This window comes from Oncorhynchus keta, chromosome 20 (assembly GCF_023373465.1).
Source record: "Oncorhynchus keta strain PuntledgeMale-10-30-2019 chromosome 20, Oket_V2, whole genome shotgun sequence".
Classification (NCBI taxonomy): Eukaryota; Metazoa; Chordata; class Actinopteri; order Salmoniformes; family Salmonidae; genus Oncorhynchus; species Oncorhynchus keta.
In genome coordinates this window covers 36,149,347-36,177,093 of record NC_068440.1, presented here as the reverse complement: position 1 = coordinate 36,177,093, position 27,747 = coordinate 36,149,347, and the positions used below count along the sequence as shown (strand labels likewise).

Genomic DNA, 27,747 nt, shown 5'->3' with positions numbered 1-27,747 from the left:
TTATTTTAATTTTGGAAATTTGTTTCAAAAATGTCCCACGCTTAACAGGGAGATACACTACATGACCAAAAGTATGTGGACAGCAGCTTGTCAAACTTCCTCATTCCAAAATAATAATTATAACCTGTTCTTAACCTGAACTGGATAGGTACTCTACTCCAACTCCTTAGGAGAGGGAATATAATTATAACCTGTTCTTAACCTGAACTGGATAGGTACTCTACTCCATCTCCTTAGGAGAGGGAATATAATTATAACCTGTTCTTAACCTGAACTGGATAGGTACTCTACTCCATCTCCTTAGGAGAGGGAATATAATTATAACCTGTTCTTAACCTGAACTGGATAGGTACTCTACTCCATCTCCTTAGGAGAGGGAATATAATTATAACCTGTTCTTAACCTGAACTGGATAGGTACTCTACTCCATCTCCTTAGGAGAGGGAATATAATTATAACCTGTTCTTAACCTGAACTGGATAGGTACTCTACTCCATCTCCTTAGGAGAGGGAATATAATTATAACCTGTTCTTAACCTGAACTGGATAGGTACTCTACTCCATCTCCTTAGGAGAGGGAATATAATTATAACCTGTTCTTAACCTGAACTGGATAGGTACTCTACTCCATCTCCTTAGGAGAGGGAATGTAATTATAACCTGTTCTTAACCTGAACTGGATAGGTACTCTACACCATCTCCTTAGGAGAGGGAATATAATTATAACTTGGCGAAATGTATTCTGTCTGTGGGTATTTTCAACATGGCTTGAGTTGGCAGAGACGTTACAGAGACGTTACCCAACTAAGGTGTGTTTGTGGGATAAATAGGGAGCTGGTGCTTAGGAAACTGTGTCTGTCTCCCAAATGGCACCCTATTCCCTTCCTAGCACACTACTTATGACCAGGGCCCACAGGGAAAACAGCAAGGCATGTCAATCACTCCCACCTGTACTGTGCACCCACAGTCTCTGTCTGAAAGGGCACCCTATTCACTATATAGTGCCCTACTTTTGACCTGGGCCCATAGAGCTCTGGTTAAAAGTAGTGCACTATAAGGTATAGGGTGCCAGACACATCCCTAATCACACTCACAGACCTACCATCACGATCACACTCCCCCTCTTCGCTGATAGGAAGATTTACTAAGGGAAAGGAATGATGTCTTTGGTAATAAGGTCATTTAAACGTGTCTTTATGAATGTGTCTATACTAGTGTATAATTGCCTTGTTTTAGATTAAATTGAGTCTGCGTCAACGTCTAAATGTCCCATCTGTGATTGGCAAAGTGGTGCAGTCAGATTTCAGCTGTGTTGCTGGCCATTAAGGAGAGCAGAAAAGCTGGCTCTGTGTACTCTGTGGAGTCCAGACAGACAGACAGGGCTGTGTTGTTTTCCTCCCAGCTCCGAGTTATTCAGAGAGCTAGGCTAGGCCCAAATGGACAACAACCATCAACGTGAGCAAGACAAAGGAGATGATCGTGGACTGTAGGAAAAGAAGGGCCGAACAGGCTCCCATTAACATCGACGGGGCTGTTAGTGGAGCGGGTTGAGAGTTTCAAATGCCTTGGTGTCCACATCACCAGCAAACTATCATGGTCCAAACACATCAAGACAGTCGTGAAGAGGGCACAACAACACCTTTTCACCCTCAGGAGACTGAAAAGATTTGGCATGGATCCCCAGATCATCAAAATGTTCTACAGCTGCACCATCGAGAGCATCCTGACCAGTTGCATCTCCGCCTGGTATGACAACTGCTCGGCATCTGACCGTAAGGCGCCATAGAGGGTAGTGCGCACGGCCCAGTACCTCACTGGGGCCAAGCTTCCAGCCATCCAGGACCTCTATACCAGGCGGTATCAGAGGAAAGCCCAAGCGGTACCGGAGCGCCAAGTCTAGGACCAAAAGGCTCCTTAACAGCTTCTACCCCCCAAGCCATAAGACTAATGAACAAATAATCAAATGGCCACCTGGACTATTTACACTCACCACCACCACCCCCCCATTTGTTTTTACACTGCTGCTACTCTCTGTTTATTATCTATGTATAGTCACTTTACCCCTACCTACATGTACACTGCTGCTACTCTCTGTTTATTATCTATGTATAGTCACTTTACCCCTACCTACATGTACACTGCTGCTACTCTCTGTTTATTATCTATGTATAGTCACTTTACCCCTACCTACATGTACACTGCTGCTACTCTCTGTTTATTATCTATGTATAGTCACTTTACCCCTACCTACATGTACACTGCTGATACATGCTGTTTATTATCTATGTATAGTCACTTTACCCCTACCTACATGTACACTGCTGCTACTCTCTGTTTATTATCTATGTATAGTCACTTTACCCCTACCTACATGTACACTGCTGCTACTCTCTGTTTATTATCTATGTATAGTCACTTTACCCCTACCTACATGTACACTGCTGCTACTCTCTGTTTATTATCTATGTATAGTCACTTTACCCCTACCTACATGTACACTGCTGCTACATGCTGTTTGTTATCTATGTGTAGTCACTTTACCCCCACCTACACACTACTGCTACTGTCTGTTTATTATCTATGTATAGTCACTTTACCCCTACCTACATGTACACTGCTGATACATGCTGTTTATTATCTATGTATAGTCACTTTACCCCTACCTACATGTACACTGCTGCTACTCTCTGTTTATTATCTATGTATAGTCACTTTACCCCTACCTACATGTACACTGCTGCTACTCTCTGTTTATTATCTATGTATAGTCACTTTACCCCTACCTACATGTACACTGCTGCTACTCTCTGTTTATTATCTATGTATAGTCACTTTACCCCTACCTACATGTACACTGCTGCTACTCTCTGTTTATCTATCTATAGTATAGTACCTTTTACCCCTACCTACATGTACACTGCTGCTACTCTGTTTATTATCTATGTATAGTCACTTTACCCCTACCTACATGTACACTGCTGCTACATGCTGTTTATTATCTATGTATAGTCACTTTACCCCTACCTACATGTACACTGCTGCTACTCTCTGTTTATTATCTATGTATAGTCACTTTACCCCTACCTACATGTACACTGCTGCTACTCTCTGTTTATTATCTATGTATAGTCACTTTACCCCTACCTACATGTACACTGCTGATACATGCTGTTTATTATCTATGTATAGTCACTTTACCCCTACCTACATGTACACTGCTGATACATGCTGTTTATTATCTATGTATAGTCACTTTACCCCTACCTACATGTACACTGCTGATACATGCTGTTTATTATCTATGTATAGTCACTTTACCCCTACCTACATGTACACTGCTGCTACTCTCTGTTTATTATCTATGTATAGTCACTTTACCCCTACCTACATGTACACTGCTGCTACTCTCTGTTTATTATCTATGTATAGTCACTTTACCCCTACCTACATGTACACTGCTGCTACTCTCTGTTTATTATCTATGTATAGTCACTTTACCCCTACCTACATGTACACTGCTGCTACTCTCTGTTTATTATCTATGTATAGTCACTTTACCCCTACCTACATGTACACTGCTGCTACATGCTGTTTATTATCTATGTATAGTCACTTTACCCCTACCTACATGTACACTGCTGCTACTCTCTGTTTATTATCTATGTATAGTCACTTTACCCCTACCTACATGTACACTGCTGCTACATGCTGTTTATTATCTATGTATAGTCACTTTACCCCTACCTACATGTACACTGCTGCTACATGCTGTTTATTATCTATGTATAGTCACTTTACCCCTACCTACATGTACACTGCTGCTACTCTCTGTTTATTATCTATGTATAGTCACTTTACCCCTACCTACATGTACACTGCTGCTACATGCTGTTTATTATCTATGTATAGTCACTTTACCCCTACCTACATGTACACTGCTGCTACTCTCTGTTTATTATCTATGTATAGTCACTTTACCCCTACCTACATGTACACTGCTGCTACTCTCTGTTTATTATCTATGTATAGTCACTTTACCCCTACCTACATGTACACTGCTGCTACATGCTGTTTATTATCTATGTATAGTCACTTTACCCCTACCTACATGTACACTGCTGCTACTTGCTGTTTATTATCTATGTATAGTCACTTTACCCCTACCTACATGTACACTGCTGCTACATGCTGTTTGTTATCTATGTATAGTCACTTTACCCCTACCTACATGTACACTGCTGCTACATGCTGTTTATTATCTATGTATAGTCACTTTACCCCTACCTACATGTACACTGCTGCTACTCTCTGTTTGTTATCTATGTATAGTCACTTTACCCCTACCTACATGTACACTGCTGCTACTCTCTGTTTATTATCTATGTATAGTCACTTTACCCCTACCTACATGTACACTGCTGCTACATGCTGTTTATTATCTATGTATAGTCACTTTACCCCTACCTACATGTACACTGCTGCTACATGCTGTTTGTTATCTATGTATAGTCACTTTACCCCTACCTACATGTACACTGCTGCTACATGCTGTTTATTATCTATGTATAGTCACTTTACCCCTACCTACATGTACACTGCTGCTACTCTCTGTTTATTATCTATGTATAGTCACTTTACCCCTACCTACATGTACACTGCTGATACATGCTGTTTATTATCTATGTATAGTCACTTTACCCCTACCTACATGTACACTGCTGCTACATGCTGTTTGTTATCTATGTATAGTCACTTTACCCCTACCTACATGTACACTGCTGCTACATGCTGTTTGTTATCTATGTATAGTCACTTTACCCCTACCTACATGTACACTGCTGCTACTCTCTGTTTATTATCTATGTATAGTCACTTTACCCCTACCTACATGTACACTGCTGCTACTCTCTGTTTATTATCTATGTATAGTCACTTTACCCCTACCTACATGTACACTGCTGCTACTCTCTGTTTATTATCTATGTATAGTCACTTTACCCCTACCTACATGTACACTGCTGCTACATGCTGTTTGTTATCTATGTATAGTCACTTTACCCCTACCTACATGTACACTGCTGATACATGCTGTTTGTTATCTATGTATAGTCACTTTACCCCTACCTACATGTACACTGCTGATACATGCTGTTTATTATCGATGTATAGTCACTTTACCCCTACCTACATGTACACTGCTGCTACTCTCTGTTTATTATCTATGTATAGTCACTTTACCCCTACCTACATGTACACTGCTGCTACTGCTGTTTATTATCTATGTATAGTCACTTTACCCCTACCTACATGTACACTGCTGCTACATGCTGTTTATTATCTATGTATAGTCACTTTACCCCTACCTACATGTACACTGCTGCTACATGCTGTTTATTATCTATGTATAGTCACTTTACCCCTACCTACATGTACACTGCTGCTACATGCTGTTTATTATCTATGTATAGTCACTTTACCCCTACCTACATGTACACTGCTGCTACTCTCTGTTTATTATCTATGTATAGTCACTTTACCCCTACCTACATGTACACTGCTGCTACTCTCTGTTTGTTATCTATGTATAGTCACTTTACCCCTACCTACATGTACACTGCTGCTACTCTCTGTTTATTATCTATGTATAGTCACTTTACCCCTACCTACATGTACACTGCTGCTACATGCTGTTTAATCTATGTATAGTCACTTTACCCCTACCTACATGTACACTGCTGCTACATGCTGTTTATATTTTGTAAAGTATTTTCTTAACCCTTACCTACATGTTGGTTAAAGGCTTGCTTTTACTGCTACACTGTTGGTTAAGGGCTTGTTTATTATCTATGTTGGTTAGTTGTAAGTAAGCTTTCACTGTAAGGTCTACCTGTTGGTTACATGTACACTGCTGCTACACTGTTGTTTGTTATCTATGTATAGTCACTTTACCCCTACCTACATGTACACTGCTGCTACACTGTTGTTTATTATCTATGTATAGTCTACACTGTTACCCCTACCTACATTTCACTGTAAGATACACTGTTGGTTAAGGGCTATGTATAGTCACTTTACACTGTACCTACACTGTTGGTTACACTGCTGCTACATGCTGTTTCACTTATCTATGTATAGTCAAGGGCTTTACCCCTACACTACATGTCTACACTGCTGATACATGCTTGTTTAAGCATTTCACTGTATAGGTCTACACTGTTGGTTACCCCTAAAGTACATTTCACTGTAAGGTCTACACTGTTTATTATCTATGTATAGTCACATTTCACTGTACCTACACTGTTGGTTACACTGCTAAGCTTTCACTGTAAGGTCTCACTGTTTTAAGGGCTTATCTTTCATGTATAGTCACACTGTTACCCCTACCTAAAGCATTTACACTGCTCTACATGCTGTTTGTTATCTATGTATAGTCAAGCTTTCACCCCTACCTACACTGTTGGTTACTTGTAAGTCAGCATTTCACTGTGTTTACTGTTGGTTAAGGGCTTGTAGTCAGCATTTCACTGTAAGGTCTACACTGTTGGTTAAGGGCTTGTAAGTAAGCATTTCACTGTAAGGTCTACATGTATAAAGCTGTAAGGTCAAATTACCTCTACACTGTTAAGGGCTTGTAAGTAAGCATTTCACTGTAAGGTCTACACTGTTGGTTATTGGCTTGTAAGTAATCATTTCACTGTAGTTTATTTGGTAAATATTTTCTTAACCCTTTCTTGAACTGCATTGTAAGTCAGCATTTCACTGTAAGGTCTACACTGTCGGTTAAGGGCTTGTAAGTAAAGCATTTCACTGTAAGGTCTACACTGTTGGTTAAGGGCTTGAAAGTAAGCATTTCACTTTAAGGTCTACACTGTTGGTTTAGGGCTTGTAAGTAAAGCATTTCACCGTAAGGTCTACACTGTTGGTTAAGGTCTTGTAAGTAAAGCATTTCACTGTAAGGTCTACACTGTTGGTTAAGGGCTTGAAAGTAAGCATTTCACTTTAAGGTCTACACTGTTGGTTTAGGGCTTGTAAGTAAAGCATTTCACCGTAAGGTCTACACTGTTGGTTAAGGGCTTGTAAGTAAAGCATTTCACTGTAAGGTCTACACTGTTGGTTAAGGGCTTGTAAGTCAGCATTTCACTGTAAGGTCTACACTGTTGGTTAAGGGCTTGTAAGTAAGCATTTCACTGTAAGGTCTACACTGTTGGTTAAGGGCTTGTAAGTAAAGCATTTCACTGTAAGGTCTACACTGTTGGTTAAGGGCTTGTGAGTAAGCATTTCACTGTAAGGTCTACACTGTTGGTTAAGGGCTTGTAAGTAAGCATTTCACTGTAAGGTCTACACTGTTGGTTAAGGGCTTGTAAGTAAGCATTTCACTGTAAGGTCTACACTGTTGGTTAAGGGCTTGTAAGTAAAGCATTTCACTGTAAGGTCTACACTGTTGGTTAAGGGCTTGTGAGTAAGCATTTCACTGTAAGGTCTACACTGTTGGTTAAGGGCTTGTAAGTAAAGCATTTCACTGTAAGGTCTACTACACCTGTTGTATTCGGGGGAATGTAACAAATAAAGTTTGATTTGATATTCCATATATTTATATATAATGCATTTTACTGGGGCAATAGGGTGCCATTTGTGAAGCAGTCCTGGTCTCGGTTGATGAAGTAAGAGGAATGCTCAGTCCTGTTGTTGATTGGCTGAGAGCTTTAGACAGGTTATATGCTGTGTAGGTGTTCTGTTTGACTGAGCTGATTAGAAGAGGGATTTCCTGGTTGCCAAGTACACACACACACACACACACACACACACACACACACACACACACACACACACACACACACACACACACACACACACACACACACACACACACACACACACACACACACACACACACACACACACACACACACACACACACACACACACACACACACACACTTCCTCCTCCGAGGAATCAAATGGTAATGGGCACTGAGGCAACATCCTGCACTGAAGATCCCCCTCTCATATTCCATCAAAGCCACCATGTGTCGACATGTCATCCCCCACAGTGAAAGGACCCAGCATGGTGTGTGTGTGTGTGTGTGTGTGTGTGTGTGTGTGTGTGTGTGTGTGTGTGTGTGTGTGTGTGTGTGTGTGTGTGTGTGTGTGTGTGTGTGTGTGTGTGTGTGTGTGTGTGTGTGTGTGTGCAAATCCAGATTGGCGACTGGTTATTTTCTGTTCATGTGGTATATAAAGGCACACTGAGGTTTGGCACTGGCTCTAGCTAGCTTTCCCAGGCTGCTCAGTTTGATGCTGTGGCCCTCCCTGTCTGTCCTTGACTGACCCTCCTGGGAGGGTGAGCTAAAGCATCCCACAGCTGCCCCGTTCAAGGCCCCAGTGTTGGCCTGAAGCTGGAAGCCATCCCTGGGGCTCTCGGCCACACAAAGAGCCCCTCACATGGAAACCAGGAGCTGCCTTGTACCACTTTGTCACCCTGGTGTCAGAGGGACGTTTATCATCAGCCACTGGCACTGCTTCTTATTGTTTATTTTTTTTACAGCTCTGATTCTGAAAGGTGTGTCTGTTTCCCTCTCTCTGTCTCTGTCTCTGTCTCTGTCTCTGTCTCTGTCTCTGTCTCTGTCTCTGTCTCTCTCTCTGTCTCTGTCTCTGTCTCTGTCTCTGTCTCTGTTTCTGTCTCTCTCTCTGTCTCTGTCTCTGTCTCTGCCTCTCTCTCTCTCTCTCTCTCTCTCTCTCTCTCTCTCTCTCTCTCTCTCTCTCCCTCTCTCTCTCTCTCTCTCTCTCTCTCTCTCTCTCTCTCTCTCTCTCTCTCTCTCTCCTCTCTCTCTCTCTCTCTCTCTCTCCCTCTCTCTCTCTCTCTCTCTTTCTCTCCCTCTCTCTCTCCTTTCTCTCTCTCTCTCTCTCTCTCTCTCTCTCTCTCTCTCTCTCTCTCTCTCTCTCTCTCTCTCTCTCCCTCTCTCTCTCTCTCTCTCTCTCTCTCTCTCTCTCTCTCTCTCTCTCTCTCTCTCTCTCTCTCTCTCTCTCTCTCTCTCTCTCTCTCTCTCCTCTCTCTCTCTCTCTCTCTCTCCTCTCTCTCTCTCTCTCTCTCTCTCTCTCTCTCTCTCTCTCTCTCTCTCTCCCTCTCTCTCTCTCTCTCTCTCTCTCTCTCTCTCTCCTCTCTCTCTCTCTCTCTCTCTCCCTCTCTCTCTCTCTCTCTCTCTTTCTCTCCTCTCTCTCTCCCTTTCTCTCTCTCTCTCTCTCTCTCTCTCTCTCTCTCTCTCTCTCTCCCTCTCTCTCTCTCTCTCTCTCTCTCTCTCTCTCTCTCTCTCTCTCTCTCTCTCTCTCTCCTCTCTCTCTCTCTCTCTCTCTCTCTCTCTCTCTCTCTCTCTCTCTCTCTCTCTCTCTCTCTCTCTCTCTCCCTCCCTCTCTCTCTCTCTCTCTCTCTCTGTAATTCCCCCTGCGTGAGTCAGGCAGTGAGGTCACAGCGCTCAAAGACGGAGTCAGGTTAAAGTTCAAAGGCCCCGCAAAGCCTCTTATCTACTCCTACCAGGCTGGAACGCCTCCTCTGCTTCACATCCTGCCTTACAAGGCTCCTTCTATGGGCCCTTCCTGTCACTATGTTAAATACCCATATAGAGATTCTATTATTCACTGATGTGGACTATGGACATACCAGCAGGACAGACAGGAACACAGAGGGACTGAGTTAATAAACTCCCACAAGTCACAGAGGATTGAGGAAGTGCACTGTTTGGGTAACTGAGCCATCCGTTAGCCTGGTAAGATGATTTTAACCAGGTTAAGCACTAATGTACTGTGTGGACTTGTTTGTGATGCTTGACAGACATATTTTCTCCCTCTAATCATGTGTGGAAGGGCCCCAGCAGCAGATAAATGAATGATTCCTTCCTGTGGCCCTCCACTCCTTTAGACACTTGTCTGCTCTCTGTTGTCGCGGTGGTGACGAATCACTGGCCTGTGTGGTTTGACCCAGGGCAAGGTCATAAATCTCATTGTATGAAAAGGCATTGGCCCCGTCCTGCCACCGCAGAGAGAGAGAGAGAGAGAGAGAGAGAGAGAGAGAGAGAGAGAGAGAGAGAGAGAGAGAGAGAGAGAGAGAGAGAGAGAGAGAGAGAGAGAGAGAGAGAGAGAGAGAGAGAGAGAGAGAGAGAGAGATGAAAGGTAACTTACATTTTCCCATGTTTAACATCTATGCTGGCAGGGGTCAGCCCAGACATTTCTCAATGGTCAAGAGGGACATCTTAATAATTAATTCATTTCTGGAAAGTAAACAGGAAATGACCGTGCCATCATTAAAACCTCCCCCTATTAGCATAATCACATTAAAGTTGGGTCCTGTCTTGAGAAGCCCTTTGATCAGAGGGAATAAAATATTATCCTTGTTAGCGATGTAATCTGTGTGTGTGTGCGTGCGCGTGTGCGCGTGCACGTATGTGTGTGTGTGCTCCCTTTTGCCCCTCTTATATGCCCAATCTCTGTTTGGATATTGATTTGGCCACATGGTCACACCGTCGTCATGGAGACGGCTGATTGCGGCCTCTTGGGTTTGTCCACGTAATTGCCTGCATTAATTAGTTTGTCACTTTAATAGGCCACTGTGGAGCTGTGGACGGGAACATTAGGCGAAAAGCTAGAAAGGTAACCTATAATAACACTGTAAAGCTATCCGACTGTGATTCAGCAAACGCAGGTGCCCCCCTTGAAACCCCCCTTGAAACCAAGAGGCAAGGCTATTAAAGGAACTCTGCCACGGCCCTTCCCTTTGGAGTGACAGGAGGAAAAACCACTCTCCTCTACGTTCTGAAGCACCTATTGGGTGGCAGCAGATTGAATTTCACTGGTACCCACATGTATCCCGGAGTCTGCCTGCATGACTCCTGCCCTCCCTCAGTGACAAAGCTGACAGAGGCGAACAGTAGATGGGGGATGGAAGCTGAGGGGTGAGTGGGGATGGTGGAACGGTAGGTAATATGAGAGAAGGTGTCGGCATGCTTCAGTCCTGCTGGATAAAGGTGTCGGCATGCTTCAGTCCTGCTGGGGAAAGGCGCCAAGCAGACCTCAGCAAGCCGAACCGAACGAGTGTGCTCACATACTCTTTTAAAAGACTTGGACGAAGGCGCGTAGACTTTGGCCTTCCGAACTTTAGCTGGCCTCGAGCAAAACATGTTGTGGGCCCAAACAGATGAAAAAACCCTCACCGAAGTCCAAAATGAACAAAAAATGTCATCATAATATATGCACAAAGTCTTCTGAAACTGTTTTGGCTGGGAAGCATGCGGACTGCTTAAAGGGATGGAAGGACAGGACAGGGAGGGAGAGATGGGGGACGAATAGATGAATGGAAACCATAGAATAGATAGAATCATCCAATTCGGTTGGAACAAAGGGGTCAATTGTTGGAAGCGTCATTATCACCATTAGTGTGACCCGGCCACCACTGACAGGTCTGATGGGACCGTTGACACGTGTCATCAGCGTGTGATGGAGCAATGAGACGATAGCCTCATAGTGGGTCTTTTTACACACACTCACACCTACAAACACGCACGCACACAAGCAAACACACACACACGCACGCACGCACGCAAACACACACACACACACACACACACACACACACACACACACACACACACACACACACACACACACACACACACACACACACACACACACACACACACACACACACACACACACACACCTACCTGCCTCCACACAAAGTTACCTCCTCCTTAAAGAGGTCTGGTCAATATTTACCAAACCACCATTAGGAGCTCCAAGTACCCTGGCCGGGCCCGCCGCAACAGCAAAGCTTGCTGGGTAAACAGAGGGTGTATATGGGAAATACATGAGCAGTATGCGTCTGGCATCGCCTGAGAGGACCCATTGACAGAAAGAAGGGAGCACAAAGTGGCTGTTTACGTCCCAAATGGCACCCTATTCTCTTTATAGTGCACTACTTTTAACAAAGAGCCCATCATGATCTGGTAAAAGTAGTGCACTGTATAGGGTATAGGGTGCCGGTTAGGATACAGACCCTGACATGTACCTGTTGAGTGTCCAGACTGGTCCCTGTGGCTTTCTGCCTTCAACAGGTACGGTATTAGCCATCTCTATGGACTGAGATTGAGAGAGGGGAACTGCAAACAGAGATCTCCTTGTGTTCTATGTCCATTCGCTGCAACTTTCCCACACAAAGTCACACCACAGGAAGTAGTAGGGACTACGGAGAAAGCAACATGGACCTTCTAGTCCAGGACTTTGACGTTTTCTAAAGGCTAACTGGCTGCTGTATCTGGTAGCACGTGTTCCCAATCAAAGGTACATGTGTGTGTGAGAGAAATAGAATGTAGCAGGATTGTTTTTTCCCATGTTTCAATAATGGACATCCTGTATAACCTGTACCTCAGCACAATGACTGTACCTGTACCCCCTGTATAACCTGTACCTCAGCACAATGACTCTGTACCTGTACCTCAGCACAATGACTCTGTACCTGTACCCCCTGTATAACCTGTACCTCAGCACAATGACTCTGTACCTGTACCTCAGCACAATGACTCTGTACCTGTACCTCAGCACAATGACTCTGTACCTGTACCTCAGCACAATGACTCTGTACCTGTACCTCAGCACAATGACTCTGTACCTGTACCCCCTGTATAACCTGTACCTCAGCACAATGACTCTGTACCTGTACCCCCTGTATAAAGTCTTCACATCGACTCTGTACCAGCACCCCCTGTATAAAGCCTCCACATCGACTCTGTACCGGTACCCCCTGTATAAAGTCTTCACATCGACTCTGTACCGGTACCCCCTGTATAAAGTCTTCACATCGACTCTCCTGGTTCCAATCCCATCAATTACATGTTGTGTATTTAACCCTCTGTTTCCCCTCATGTCCTTGTCGGAGATTGTTTTGATTGTATGAGATGTGCTAATTAGTGTTGGTGCGCGACGGGTTTTGTACCCACTTTGTTATTTTGTACATTTTGGAGTTTTGTCAGCATTTATTAAAGAACTCCGTTTATACCAAGTTTGTTCTCCTGCGCCTGACTTCCCTGCCACCAACACGCACCCACCGTTACAAGCAGTCTCTCTGTTGTTGTAACTGGAAGGGTATGTATGTGTCCTGTTTTCCAGCCCTGTCAGTGAACCTTGCGTGTTCCAGTGTGGCCATGCTAGTGGGTTGTGTGTCTATGGAGGGGGATGGGGGAGGGACACAGAGAGAGAGAGAGAGAGATTTTCCCTCAGATTACACAGAACCAACAAAGAAATATAAAACAAATCCCATATCTATTGGGTGAAATACCACAGTTTGCCATCGCAGCAGCAACAGCAAGATTTATACAACAAATAGAACCCATATTTATGTACATTTATTTTCCCTTTTGTACATAGCCATAATATGACATTCGAAATGTCTCTATTTGGAACATTTGTGAGTGTAATGAGAGACCCATGAATGAAAATGCTGGAAAGGGAGGAAGAAGCTGTCACTGCATTACTGCCTTTTGGGCTGTTTCTTTCTTTCTTGCCTCTTTTCCCTTGAGGACCCGAAGTGACACCCATGTCCTGGGACGTCTGTTTTCACTTGCAGCATCACACCTCATGACAGCTCAGTCCCCTACTTCATGGCTTTAGTTTTTTATTTTGTTGTTTCTGGCCCCAGCCCTGTTGGCTGAGCTCTGGTCAAAAGTAGTGCACTTTCATAGGGAATAGGGTGCCATTTGGGACGCATACCATGGCTTTCCTGTGACATTTCTGGCCATAGCGCCGCTGCCTAAGTGGTTGGATCTAGCCTTCTCCCACATCATTGGCCCTTTGCTTGCCAGGCTTCTGTTTATCACATGGTTGGGTTTGGAGGGCGCTCTGTGAGTAAGCTGAGACATGCACAGTCAGGACTGATTTGGTCTGAGTCGTTATTATTGCTGCAGGGTCACATAAGGAGAGGACTGACTGGGTCTGCATCCCAAATCTAACCCTTTTACTTATATAGTGCACTACTTTTGGCCCTGGTCAAAAGTAGTATAGGGTGCAATTCGGGACACTAACAGAGAATAGGGTCATTCATATACACTAGTCACCAAACGTAAGAAAACAGACTGAGAAAGGCATGAAGGGGAGGGGGGAATAGTTGAACATGTCCAATAGGAAACATCTGTTTTTGTTTTCCACTGCAAAACGTTTTACTACTGTGTGCTCTAATGAATGTGACCCAGCTATGATAGTCAGGAGAGATGTGCAGGTTTAGAGTCACAGTGACTCAGCGACTACATTATCAACTCATAGGACATACAGGGTGAATATACAGTATGTGGGGCTAGCATTTGGTAGCCTGGGTACCAGTCTGTTTGTGCCATCATGCCACTACCTGGTAGCCTGGGTACCAGTCTGTTTGTGCCATCTTGCCACTACTTGGTAGCCTGGGTACCAGTCTGTTTGTGCCATCATGCCACTACTTGGTAGCCTGGGTACCAGTCTGTTTGTGCCATCATGCCACTACTTGGTAGCCTGGGTACCAGTCTGTTTGTGCCATCGTGCCACTACTTGGTAGCCTGGGTACCAGTCTGTTTGTGCCATCATGCCACTACTTGGTAGCCTGGGTACCAGTCTGTTTGTGCCATCGTGCCACTACTTGGTAGCCTGGGTACCAGTCTGTTTGTGCCATCGTGCCACTACTTGGTAATCCCGGGTATCAGTCTGTTTGTGCCATCATGCCACTACTTGGTAGCCTGGGTACCAGTCTGTTTGTGCCATCATGCCACTACTTGGTAGCCTGGGTACCAGTCTGTTTGTGCCATCATGCCACTCGTTGGCATGACAACATGAAACAAACTGACTGGTATACGGGTTAAGCATTTGTAGGGCTAACACTGTTGGAACTGTCATGAACCTGTTGTCATGTCTTGTTTCTTCCCGCCTCGCCCCTGGTGTGGACAGGTGGTGACCCCGACAGGAGTGGGACAGTCCTATGCCTACAGCGCTGGTCAGCATAACCAACAGGACCTCTATGACGTTCCTCCAATGAGACCACAGGGGGTAGGTGTCTCACTCATAGCAATGCCTATTTCAATCCATCAGGACTATTCCAAAATGGAACCTTTCACCGTATGCAATTAGCTACTGTATATGAAACGCAGCTGTGCAGGGACATGGCCAAGCACTATAAAGGGAACAGGAAGCAATTTCAGACACAGCCTCTGTGTTTCACATAGCTAATTCTGCCTTGTAAATGTAATGTCATCTATGGTATCCTGATTTGGGAATGTCTACATGTTTTCCAGGTGTATGACATTCCTCCTGGGAAACTGATGGGCTCACACTCTCCCGGACAACATGGGAATGCTCGTCCCCAAGGAGGAATCTATGATATTCCTCCATCCACTCAAATGGATCCTCGGAAACAAGGGGTTTACGATATCCCTCCCTCCACACAAGGGGTATGTCTGGGACCACTCATACTACACACAGAAACACTGCCCACATGGAGAGACAGCATACAGAAGGCCTGTAGGAAGCGGTAGCCGTTTAAGTCCGGAGAATGTTACTATGCGTTTATTGATACAGGTCCTAGTTTCTCTTAATTGCCTGGTAATAAATGAATAATATGTCAAATGATCATATTTATGACTTCTTTGCAGTCCCCTAAATGAAAGTGTTGCCTGCCAAAATAGCGTTCTCTCTCGCAGGGAAAGTCAATGAATAAATGATTACTTCTCTTGGGCTATGTACCAAATGGCACCCTATTCCCTATATAGTGCATACTTTTGACCAGGACCAATAGGGATGTGGTAGAAAGGAGTGGCCAAAAGTAGTGCACTATGTAGGGAATAGGGTGCCATTTGACATGACCTGGGTTATCTTATATTAACTTCTGGGCCTGTCCAGGACCAGCCCAGGCTGAGTGACATCATAATAGCCAGTGTTCCAGGCCTATCCAGGGCCAGCAGGCTTAATGACATCATAATAGCCAGTGTTCCAGGCCTATCCAGGGCCAGCAGGCTTAATGACATCATAATAGCCAGTGCTCCAGGCCTATCCAGGGCCAGCAGGCTTAATGACACCATAATAGCTAGTGTTCTCCAGGCCTATCCAGGGCCAGCAGGCTTAATGACATCATAATAGCTAGTGTTCCAGGCCTATCCAGGGCCAGCAGGCTTAATGACATCATAATAGCTAGTGTTCTCCAGGCCTATCCAGGGCCAGCAGGCTTAATGACATCATAATAGCCAGTGTTCCAGGCCTATCCAGGGCCAGCAGGCTTAATGACATCATAATAGCCAGTGTTCCAGGCCTATCCAGGGCCAGCAGGCTTCATGACATCATAATAGCTAGTGTTCTCCAGGCCTATCCAGGGCCAGCAGGCTTCATGACATCATAATAGCTAGTGTTCCAGGCCTATCCAGGGCCAGCAGGCTTAATGACATCATAATAGCCAGTGTTCCAGGCCTATCCAGGGCCAGCAGGCTTCATGACATCATAATAGCTAGTGTTCCAGGCCTATCCAGGGCCAGCAGACTTAATGACATCATAATAGCCAGTGTTCCAGGCCTATCCAGGGCCAGCAGGCTTCATGACATCATAATAGCTAGTGTTCCAGGCCTATCCAGGGCCAGCAGGCTTAATGACATCATAATAGCTAGTGTTCCAGGCCTATCCAGGGCCAGCAGACTTAATGACATCATAATAGTTAGTGTTCGTGGCCTGTCCAGGACCAGTCAAGGCTTAGTGACATCAGTTGCTTTGTAATAACCAGCGTTCCAGGACCAGTCAAGGTTTAGGGACATCAGTTGCTTTGTAATAACATTAAATATGTGGGAACCCATTATTTGTTTTGCTCCTAATTACATTTTGGGTTCAGGAGTGGATTTCAAGGCTGAGTGAAATCACTTACAGCTCACTCATTTTATTTATGCAACTCCACTTTAATGCTGCATGATATGTACTGTACCTCACAATCCTTATTCCACTCTGTCAGGACTATACTGTTTTTAAAGGTCTAGCTGTTTATTGCTTATAGTGCTTGTCATATTCAAGTTGATATGGAGTTATCATGGGGGAAGAAATAGAGGAATAGACAGACACCATATTTAGATTAACACATATAGAATCAACAGAAACTAAACAGTACTTTCAGTTCCTCAATATCTGACAAAAATATTGTGATGCAAAGTGTGCTTGTCATTGATATGGGTAATCTAAATGTCTGTAACTATGATATTGATATGGGTAAGCTGTGTGTCTGTAGCTATGATATTGATATGGGTAAGCTGTGTGTCTGTAACTATGATATTGATATGGGTAAGCTGTGTGTCTGTAGCTATGATATTGATATGGGTAAGCTGTGTGTCTGTAACTATGATATTGATATGGGTAATCTGTGTGTCTGTAACTATGATATTGATATGGTTAAGCTGTGTGTCTGTAGCTATGATATTGATATGGGTAAGCTGTGTGTCTAACTATGATATTGATATGGGTAAGCTGTGTGTCTGTAACTATGATATTGATATAGGTAAGCTGTGTGTCTGTAACTATGATATTGATATGGGTAAGCTGTGTGTCTGTAACTATGATATTGATATGGGTAAGCTGTGTGTCTGTAACTATGATATTGATATGGGTAAGCTGTGTGTCTAACTATGATATTGATATGGGTAAGCTGTGTGTCTGTAACTATGATATTGATATGGGTAAGCTGTGTGTCTGTAACTATGATATTGATATGGGTAAGCTGTGTGTCTGTAGCTATGATATTGATATGGGTAAGCTGTGTGTCTGTAGCTATGATATTGATATAGGTAAGCTGTGTGTCTGTAACTATGATATTGATATGGGTTCAGCTGTGTGTCTAACTATGATATTGATATGGGTAAGCTGTCTGTCTGTAGCTATGATATTGATATGGGTAAGCTGTGTGTCTGTAACTATGATATTGATATGGGTAAGCTGTGTGTCTAACTATGATATTGATATGGGTAAGCTGTGTGTCTGTAACTATGATATTGATATGGGTAAGCTGTGTGTCTGTAACTATGATATTGATATAGGTAAGCTGTGTGTCTGTAACTATGATATTGATATGGGTAAGCTGTGTGTCTGTAGCTATGATATTGATATAGGTAAGCTGTGTGTCTGTAACTATGATATTGATATGGGTAAGCTGTGTGTCTGTAACTATGATATTGATATGGGTAAGCTGTGTGTCTGTAACTATGATATTGATATAGGTAAGCTGTGTGTCTAACTATGATATTGATATGGGTAAGCTGTGTGTCTGTAACTATGATATTGATATAGGTAAGCTGTGTGTCTGTAACTATGATATTGATATGGGTAAGCTGTGTGTCTGTAACTATGATATTGATATAGGTAAGCTGTGTGTCTGTAGCTATGATATTGATATAGGTAAGCTGTGTGTCTGTAACTATGATATTGATATGGTTAAGCTGTGTGTCTGTAACTATGATATTGATATGGATAAGCTGTGTGTCTAACTATGATATTGATATGGGTAAGCTGTGTGTCTGTAACTATGATATTGATATGGGTAAGCTGTGTGTCTGTAACTATGATATTGATATGGGTAAGCTGTGTGTCTAACTATGATATTGATATGGGTAAGCTGTGTGTCTGTAGCTATGATATTGATATGGGTAAGCTGTGTGTCTGTAACTATGATATTGATATGGGTAAGCTGTGTGTCTGTAACTATGATATTGATATAGGTAAGCTGTGTGTCTAACTATGATATTGATATGGGTAAGCTGTGTGTCTGTAACTATGATATTGATATAGGTAAGCTGTGTGTCTGTAACTATGATATTGATATGGGTAAGCTGTGTGTCTGTAACTATGATATTGATATAGGTAAGCTGTGTGTCTGTAGCTATGATATTGATATAGGTAAGCTGTGTGTCTGTAACTATGATATTGATATGGTTAAGCTGTGTGTCTGTAACTATGATATTGATATGGATAAGCTGTGTGTCTAACTATGATATTGATATGGGTAAGCTGTGTGTCTGTAACTATGATATTGATATGGGTAAGCTGTGTGTCTGTAACTATGATATTGATATGGGTAAGCTGTGTGTCTAACTATGATATTGATATGGGTAAGCTGTGTGTCTGTAGCTATGATATTGATATGGGTAAGCTGTGTGTCTGTAACTATGATATTGATATGGGTAAGCTGTGTGTCTGTAACTATGATATTGATATAGGTAAGCTGTGTGTCTGTAACTATGATATTGATATGGGTAAGCTGTGTGTCTGTAACTATGATATTGATATGGGTAAGCTGTGTGTCTGTAACTATGATATTGATATGGGTAAGCTGTGTGTCTAACTATGATATTGATATAGGTAAGCTGTGTGTCTGTAGCTATGATATTGATATGGGTAATCTGTGTGTCTGTAACTATGATATTGATATGGGTAAGCTGTGTGTCTCTAACTATGATATTGATATAGGTAAGCTGTGTGTCTGTAACTATGATATTGATATGGGTTCAGCTGTGTGTCTAACTATGATATTGATATGGGTAAGCTGTGTGTCTGTAACTATGATATTGATATAGGTAAGCTGTGTGTCTGTCGCCATGAGGCATCGTTGGTTGAATCACTGTCTACTGCCCTCCTTACTGTAGTCTGAGGCACTAAACAAATGTTTGTCTTGTTCCCACAGGTGTACTCTGTGCCTCCCTGCTGGAACACCCCAGCCCTCCAGGAGGGGAACTACGATTTCCCCCAGCCTCTCAAACAACACAAACAACAGGAGGGCATCTACGACGTACCCCCTCCCACCTTTACCAAGCCCTCAGCCTCCCTGTCCCCCCAGTCCAACTATGACTTCCCCCCCAGTTCCCAGCCAATTGGCCCCCACCACCTCCAACGCCCCGTCGCCAATGACAACGAGGGAATCTACGACGTGCCGCCCCCCTCCCACCAGCTCTCTGGGGCGGTGCCTCGGGGGGACCTGTATGACATCCCCAGGGGGATGCAGCAGCCCCCCTCCCAGCACCGCTCCACCCCCCAGGAGAGGGACAGGGGGAAGGGCCAAGGCGTATATGACATCCCCCTGCTCTGGGGGACGTGACGGATGGGGTGAATCGCCTGTCCTTCTCCAGTACGGGCTCCACACACAGTTCCATGTCAACCTCCTCCACCTCCACGGTCTCCAGCGCTGAGGGCCGGCTGGCCCTGGATGTGGACCAGGCCGTCCAGAGGCTGTGCCGCCAGCAGCAGGCGGTAGAGGCCTCAGTCGGGGCCCTGCAGAGCCTGGCCTCTTCCCCCCACTGGAGGACTTACCCTTTCATGGAGCGCCATACCAACGAGGTGCGGACCGTGCTAGACCGGGTGCGGGCAGCCCTGGGAGACTTTGTGGTGTTTGGGAGGGGTGCTGTGGCCAACGCCACTGCCCTGTCAGACCCCAGCCTGCACAGTAAGCTAAGGAGGCAGCTGGGGAGGCTGGAGGACTCCCAGCAGATCATCCTGCAGACCTACCAGAGCCTGGAGAACTGCAACTGGGCCCTCAACACCGTGACCATCTCCAGCGCCTCCAAGCACCAGATCAAGAGTGACGACCTGGATCGCTTTGTCATGGTGTCCAGGACGGTGCCCGACGACGCCAAGCAGCTGGCCTCCTCCGTGGGGGGTAATGCTGAGCTGCTTTTTAGACGAGCACCCACCATGAACGGGTCCACCTACCCCAGGGGTGGTACGCCCGAGGAGGCCGTCATCCACCCTCTAACCTCTCCACCCTCAGATAGTGATAACTACAGGGGCCACACCAAGCCCTTTCCTGTGCCCTCCAGCCAAGACAAAGGCAACATGAACAATAGTGAGAAGTGTGTTAAGAGCTGGATGGAGGACTATGACTACGTCCATCTGCAGGTATGACTGACTCTGACTCTAGCCCGACTCACCACTTGGATGTTACATTTACATTACATTTTGGTAATTTAACAGATGCTCTAATCCAGAGCAACGTACAGTCGAGGATTCAATTTAGGGTAGCTAGTTAAGACAAAAAAGGTAGCTACAAAGGCTTGCGAAAGTATTCACCCCCCTTAGCATTTTTCCTATTTTGTTGCCTTACAACCTGGAATTAAATGTTGATTTTGGGAGGGGTTGTATAATTTCATTTACACAACATTCCTACCACTTTGAAGATGCTAAATATTTTGGGGGGGTGAAACAAACAAGAAATAAGGCAAAAAACAGAAAACTTGAGAGTGTATAACTGGTCTATCTGGGTATGTCTCTAAGCTTGGCACATCTAGCCACTGGGATTTTTGCCCATTCTAAAAGGCAAAACTGCTCCAGCTCCTTCAAGTTGGATGGGTTCCGCTGGTGTACAGCATTCTTTAAGTCATACCATAGATTCTCAATTGGATTGAGGTCTGGGCTTAAATGTTTCCCCTTAAACCACTCGAGTGTTGCTTTAGCAGTATGCTTAGGGTCATTGTCCTGCTGGAGGGTGAACCTTTGTCCCAGTCTCAAATCTCTTGAAGAATGAAACAGGATTCCCTCAAGAATTTCCCTGTATTTAACACCATCCATCATTTCTTAAATTCTGACCAGTTTCCCAGTCCCTGCCGATGAAAAATATCCCCACAGCATGATGCTGCCACCACCATGCTTCACTGTGGGGATGATGTTCTCGGGGTGATGAGAGGTGTTGGGTTTGCGCCAGACAGCGTTTTCCTAAAAAAAAAAAGCTACATTTTAGTCTCATCTAACCAGAGTACATTCTTCCATATGTTTGGGGAGTCTCCCACATGCCTTTTGGTGAACACCAAACATGTTTGCTTAATTTTTTCTTTAAGCAATGGCTTTTTTCTGGCCACTCCATAAAGCCCACATCTGTGGAATGTACGGCTTAAAGTGGTCCTATGGACAGAAACTTCAATCTCCTCTGTGGAGCTTTGCAGCTCCTTCAGGGTTATCTTTGGTCTCTTTGTTGCCCCTCTGATTGATGCCCTCCTTGCCTGGTCTGTGAGTTTTGGTGGGCGGCCCTCTCTTGGCAGGTTTGTTGTGGTGCCATATTTTTTCAATTTTTTAATAATGGATTTAATGGTGCTCCGTGGGATGTTCAAAGTTTCTGATATTTTTTTATAACCCAACCCTGATCTGTACTTCTCAACAACTTTGTCCCTGACCTGTTTGGAGAGCTCCTTGGTCTTCATGGTGCCGCTTGCTTGGTGGTGCCACTTGCTTAATGGTGTTGCAGACTCTGGAGCCTTTCAGAACAGGTGTATATCTACTGAGATCATGTGACAGATCATGTGACACTTAGATTGCACACAGGTGGACTTTATTTAACTAATTATGTGACTTCTGAAGGTAATTGGTTGCACCAGATCTTATTTAGGGGCTTCATAACAAAGGGGGTGAATACATATGCACACACCACATTTCCTTTCTAATTGTTTTGGGAATTCTTTTAAACAAGTCATTTTTTTCATTTCACTTCACCAATTGGGACTATTTTGTGTCTGTCCATTACATGAAATCCAAATAAAAATCCATTTAAATTACAGGTTGTTATGCAACAAAATAGGAAAAATGCTAAGGGGGTGAATACTTTTGCAAGGCATTGTAGGTAAGATGTTAGCCACTCATGTCAAGACATGATCCCTGGTGTATGTATGAGAGCTTGGATGTGAAATTCCTTTACAGCTTCTAAGGTGTGTTGCTGCCTTATTGACCCTTGGAAGGTTGACCCTTATTGACCCTTGGAAGGTTGACCCTTATTGACCCTTGGATGATCTGGTGGTATTCAGGATGTGTGTGCTAGCTGCTTACAGTATAGAGGTAGTCAGGCTGTATCAGCCTATTGGGTTGTACCATCTGGTGGTATTCAGGATGTGTGTGCTAGCTGCTTACAGTGTAGAGGTAGTCAGGCTGTATCAGCCTATTGGGTTGTACCATCTGGTGGTATTCAGGATGTGTGTGCTAGCTGCTTACAGTGTAGAGGTAGTCAGGCTGTATCAGCCTATTGGGTTGTACCATCTGGTGGTATCTGGTGGTATTCAGGATGCCTGTGTGGTATTCTAGCTGCTTACAGTGTAGAGGTAGTCAGGCTGTATCAGCCTATTGGGTTGTACCATCTGGTGGTATTCAGGATGTGTGTGCTAGCTGCTTACAGTGTAGAGGTAGTCAGGCTGTATCAGCCTATTGGGTTGTACCATCTGGTGGTATTCAGGATGTGTGTGCTAGCTGCTTACAGTGTAGAGGTAGTCAGGCTGTATCAGCCTATTGGGTTGTACCATCTGGTGGTATTCAGGATGTGTGTGCTAGCTGCTTACAGTATAGAGGTAGTCAGGCTGTATCAGCCTATTGGGTTGTACCATCTGGTGGTATTCAGGATGTGTGTGCTAGCTGCTTACAGTATAGAGGTAGTCAGGCTGTATCAGCCTATTGGGTTGTACCATCTGGTGGTATTCAGGATGTGTGTGCTAGCTGCTTACAGTGTAGAGGTAGTCAGGCTGTATCAGCCTATTGGGTTGTACCATCTGGTGGTATTCAGGATGTGTGTGCTAGCTGCTTACAGTATAGAGGTAGTCAGGCTGTATCAGCCTATTGGGTTGTACCATCTGGTGGTATTCAGGATGTGTGTGCTAGCTGCTTACAGTATAGAGGTAGTCAGGCTGTATCAGCCTATTGGGTTGTACCATCTGGTGGTATTCAGGATGTGTGTGCTAGCTGCTTACAGTGTAGAGGTAGTCAGGCTGTATCAGCCTATTGGGTTGTACCATCTGGTGGTATTCAGGATGTGTGTGCTAGCTGCTTACAGTATAGAGGTAGTCAGGCTGTATCAGCCTATTGGGTTGTACCATCTGGTGGTATTCAGGATGTGTCTGCTAGCTGCTTACAGTGTAGAGGTAGTCAGGCTGTATCAGCCTATTGGGTTGTACCATCTGGTGGTATTCAGGATGTGTGTGCTAGCTGCTTACAGTATAGAGGTAGTCAGGCTGTATCAGCCTATTGGGTTGTACCATCTGGTGGTATTCAGGATGTGTGTGCTAGCTGCTTACAGTGTAGAGGTAGTCAGGCTGTATCAGCCTATTGGGTTGTACCATCTGGTGGTATTCAGGATGTGTGTGCTAGCTGCTTACAGTGTAGAGGTAGTCAGGCTGTATCAGCCTATTGGGTTGTACCATCTGGTGGTATTCAGGATGTGTGTGCTAGCTGCTTACAGTATAGAGGTAGTCAGGCTGTATCAGCCTATTGGGTTGTACCATCTGGTGGTATTCAGGATGTGTGTGCTAGCTGCTTACAGTATAGAGGTAGTCAGGCTGTATCAGCCTATTGGGTTGTACCATCTGGTGGTATTCAGGATGTGTGTGCTAGCTGCTTACAGTGTAGAGGTAGTCAGGCTGTATCAGCCTATTGGGTTGTACCATCTGGTGGTATTCAGGATGTGTGTGCTAGCTGCTTACAGTATAGAGGTAGTCAGGCTGTATCAGCCTATTGGGTTGTACCATCTGGTGGTATTCAGGATGTGTGTGCTAGCTGCTTACAGTATAGAGGTAGTCAGGCTGTATCAGCCTATTGGGTTGTACCATCTGGTGGTATTCAGGATGTGTGTGCTAGCTGCTTACAGTATAGAGGTAGTCAGGCTGATCAGCCTATTGGGTTGTACCATCTGGTGGTATTCAGGATGTGTGTGCTAGCTGCTTACAGTGTAGAGGTAGTCAGGCTGTATCAGCCTATTGGGTTGTACCATCTGGTGGTATTCAGGATGTGTGTGCTAGCTGCTTACAGTGTAGAGGTAGTCAGGCTGTATCAGCCTATTGGGTTGTACCATCTGGTGGTATTCAGGATGTGTGTGCTAGCTGCTTACAGTGTAGAGGTAGTCAGGCTGTATCAGCCTATTGGGTTGTACCATCTGGTGGTATTCAGGATGTGTGTGCTAGCTGCTTACAGTGTAGAGGTAGTCAGGCTGTATCAGCCTATTGGGTTGTACCATCTGGTGGTATTCAGGATGTGTGTGCTAGCTGCTTACAGTATAGAGGTAGTCAGGCTGTATCAGCCTATTGGGTTGTACCATCTGGTGGTATTCAGGATGTGTGTGCTAGCTGCTTACAGTGTAGAGGTAGTCAGGCTGTATCAGCCTATTGGGTTGTACCATCTGGTGGTATTCAGGATGTGTGTGCTAGCTGCTTACAGTGTAGAGGTAGTCAGGCTGTATCAGCCTATTGGGTTGTACCATCTGGTGGTATTCAGGATGTGTGTGCTAGCTGCTTACAGTGTAGAGGTAGTCAGGCTGTATCAGCCTATTGGGTTGTACCATCTGGTGGTATTCAGGATGTGTGTGCTAGCTGCTTACAGTGTAGAGGTAGTCAGGCTGTATCAGCCTATTGGGTTGTACCATCTGGTGGTATTCAGGATGTGTGTGCTAGCTGCTTACAGTGTAGAGGTAGTCAGGCTGTATCAGCCTATTGGGTTGTACCATCTGGTGGTATTCAGGATGTGTGTGCTAGCTGCTTACAGTGTAGAGGTAGTCAGGCTGTATCAGCCTATTGGGTTGTACCATCTGGTGGTATTCAGGATGTGTGTGCTAGCTGCTTACAGTGTAGAGGTAGTCAGGCTGTATCAGCCTATTGGGTTGTACCATCTGGTGGTATTCAGGATGTGTGTGCTAGCTGCTTACAGTGTAGAGGTAGTCAGGCTGTATCAGCCTATTGGGTTGTACCATCTGGTGGTATTCAGGATGTGTGTGCTAGCTGCTTACAGTGTAGAGGTAGTCAGGCTGTATCAGCCTATTGGGTTGTACCATCTGGTGGTATTCAGGATGTGTGTGCTAGCTGCTTACAGTGTAGAGGTAGTCAGGCTGTATCAGCCTATTGGGTTGTACCATCTGGTGGTATTCAGGATGTGTGTGCTAGCTGCTTACAGTGTAGAGGTAGTCAGGCTGTATCAGCCTATTGGGTTGTACCATCTGGTGGTATTCAGGATGTGTGTGCTAGCTGCTTACAGTATAGAGGTAGTCAGGCTGTATCAGCCTATTGGGTTGTACCATCTGGTGGTATTCAGGATGTGTGTGCTAGCTGCTTACAGTGTAGAGGTAGTCAGGCTGTATCAGCCTATTGGGTTGTACCATCTGGTGGTATTCAGGATGTGTGTGCTAGCTGCTTACAGTGTAGAGGTAGTCAGGCTGTATCAGCCTATTGGGTTGTACCATCTGGTGGTATTCAGGATGTGTGTGCTAGCTGCTTACAGTATAGAGGTAGTCAGGCTGTATCAGCCTATTGGGTTGTACCATCTGGTGGTATTCAGGATGTGTGTGCTAGCTGCTTACAGTGTAGAGGTAGTCAGGCTGTATCAGCCTATTGGGTTGTACCATCTGGTGGTATTCAGGATGTGTGTGCTAGCTGCTTACAGTGTAGAGGTAGTCAGGCTGTATCAGCCTATTGGGTTGTACCATCTGGTGGTATTCAGGATGTGTGTGCTAGCTGCTTACAGTGTAGAGGTAGTCAGGCTGTATCAGCCTATTGGGTTGTACCATCTGGTGGTATTCAGGATGTGTGTGCTAGCTCAGTGCTGTATCAGCCTATTGGGTTGTACCATCTGGTGGTATTCAGGATGTGTGTGCTAGCTGCTTACAGTGTAGAGGTAGTCAGGCTGTATCAGCCTATTGGGTTGTACCATCTGGTGGTATTCAGGATGTGTGTGCTAGCTGCTTACAGTATAGAGGTAGTCAGGCTGTATCAGCCTATTGGGTTGTACCATCTGGTGGTATTCAGGATGTGTGTGCTAGCTGCTTACAGTGTAGAGGTAGTCAGGCTGTATCAGCCTATTGGGTTGTACCATCTGGTGGTATTCAGGATGTGTGTGCTAGCTGCTTACAGTATAGAGGTAGTCAGGCTGTATCAGTCTATTGGGTTGTACCATCTGGTGGTATTCAGGATGTGTGTGCTAGCTGCTTACAGTGTAGAGGTAGTCAGGCTGTATCAGTCTATTGGGTTGTACCATCTGGTGGTATTCAGGATGTGTGTGCTAGCTGCTTACAGTGTAGAGGTAGTCAGGCTGTATCAGCCTATTGGGTTGTACCATCTGGTGGTATTCAGGATGTGTGTGCTAGCTGCTTACAGTATAGAGGTAGTCAGGCTGTATCAGCCTATTGGGTTGTACCATCTGGTGGTATTCAGGATGTGTGTGCTAGCTGCTTACAGTGTAGAGGTAGTCAGGCTGTATCAGCCTATTGGGTTGTACCATCTGGTGGTATTCAGGATGTGTGTGCTAGCTGCTTACAGTGTAGAGGTAGTCAGGCTGTATCAGCCTATTGGGTTGTACCATCTGGTGGTATTCAGGATGTGTGTGCTAGCTGCTTACAGTGTAGAGGTAGTCAGGCTGTATCAGCCTATTGGGTTGTACCATCTGGTGGTATTCAGGATGTGTGTGCTAGCTGCTTACAGTGTAGAGGTAGTCAGGCTGTATCAGCCTATTGGGTTGTACCATCTGGTGGTATTCAGGATGTGTCTGCTAGCTGCTTACAGTGTAGAGGTAGTCAGGCTGTATCAGCCTATTGGGTTGTACCATATGTTCATCAAGGAAGAGGCAGATCTTAATCGAGTGGAGTGGAAAGGTTGAATGAGGCTATGTATTTTATAAGTATACATGTACCTACATTCTGTATGTAGATACTCTCTGTGTGCACAGTGCATTCGGAAAGTATTCAGATCCCTTGACTTTTTCCACATTTTGTTACATTACAGCCTTGTACTG

General features: G+C 44.7%; 1 protein-coding gene and 1 long non-coding RNA gene across 10 annotated transcripts in view; one reads left to right on the top strand and one right to left on the bottom strand.

Annotated features, from left to right (window-relative positions):
* Positions 1–27,747, top strand: part of LOC118370435 (enhancer of filamentation 1-like) — a 74,373-nt gene that overhangs the window by 39,884 nt on the left and 6,742 nt on the right. The window contains 4 exon segments of the mRNA XM_052472767.1: positions 14,950–15,048; positions 15,294–15,449; positions 19,700–20,093; positions 20,096–20,907. Of these exon segments, the coding sequence (XP_052328727.1) occupies positions 14,950–15,048; positions 15,294–15,449; positions 19,700–20,093; positions 20,096–20,907 (1,461 nt within the window).
* LOC127909980 (uncharacterized) lies at positions 795–5,675 on the bottom strand. 9 transcript variants are annotated; one of them, XR_008073215.1, is made up of 6 exons: positions 5,484–5,675; positions 4,705–5,244; positions 4,165–4,344; positions 3,025–3,624; positions 2,604–2,843; positions 795–2,487 (listed from the first exon to the last, which is right to left on the bottom strand). It is a non-coding gene; the product is annotated as an uncharacterized LOC127909980 (long non-coding RNA). The 9 variants fall into 9 exon arrangements; XR_008073218.1 differs by lacking the exons at positions 4,165–4,344; positions 5,484–5,675 and adding exons at positions 3,925–4,044; positions 4,585–4,644 and having other exon boundaries at positions 3,025–3,564; positions 4,825–5,257; XR_008073212.1 differs by lacking the exons at positions 4,165–4,344; positions 5,484–5,675 and adding an exon at positions 3,925–4,044 and having other exon boundaries at positions 3,025–3,564; positions 4,585–5,257.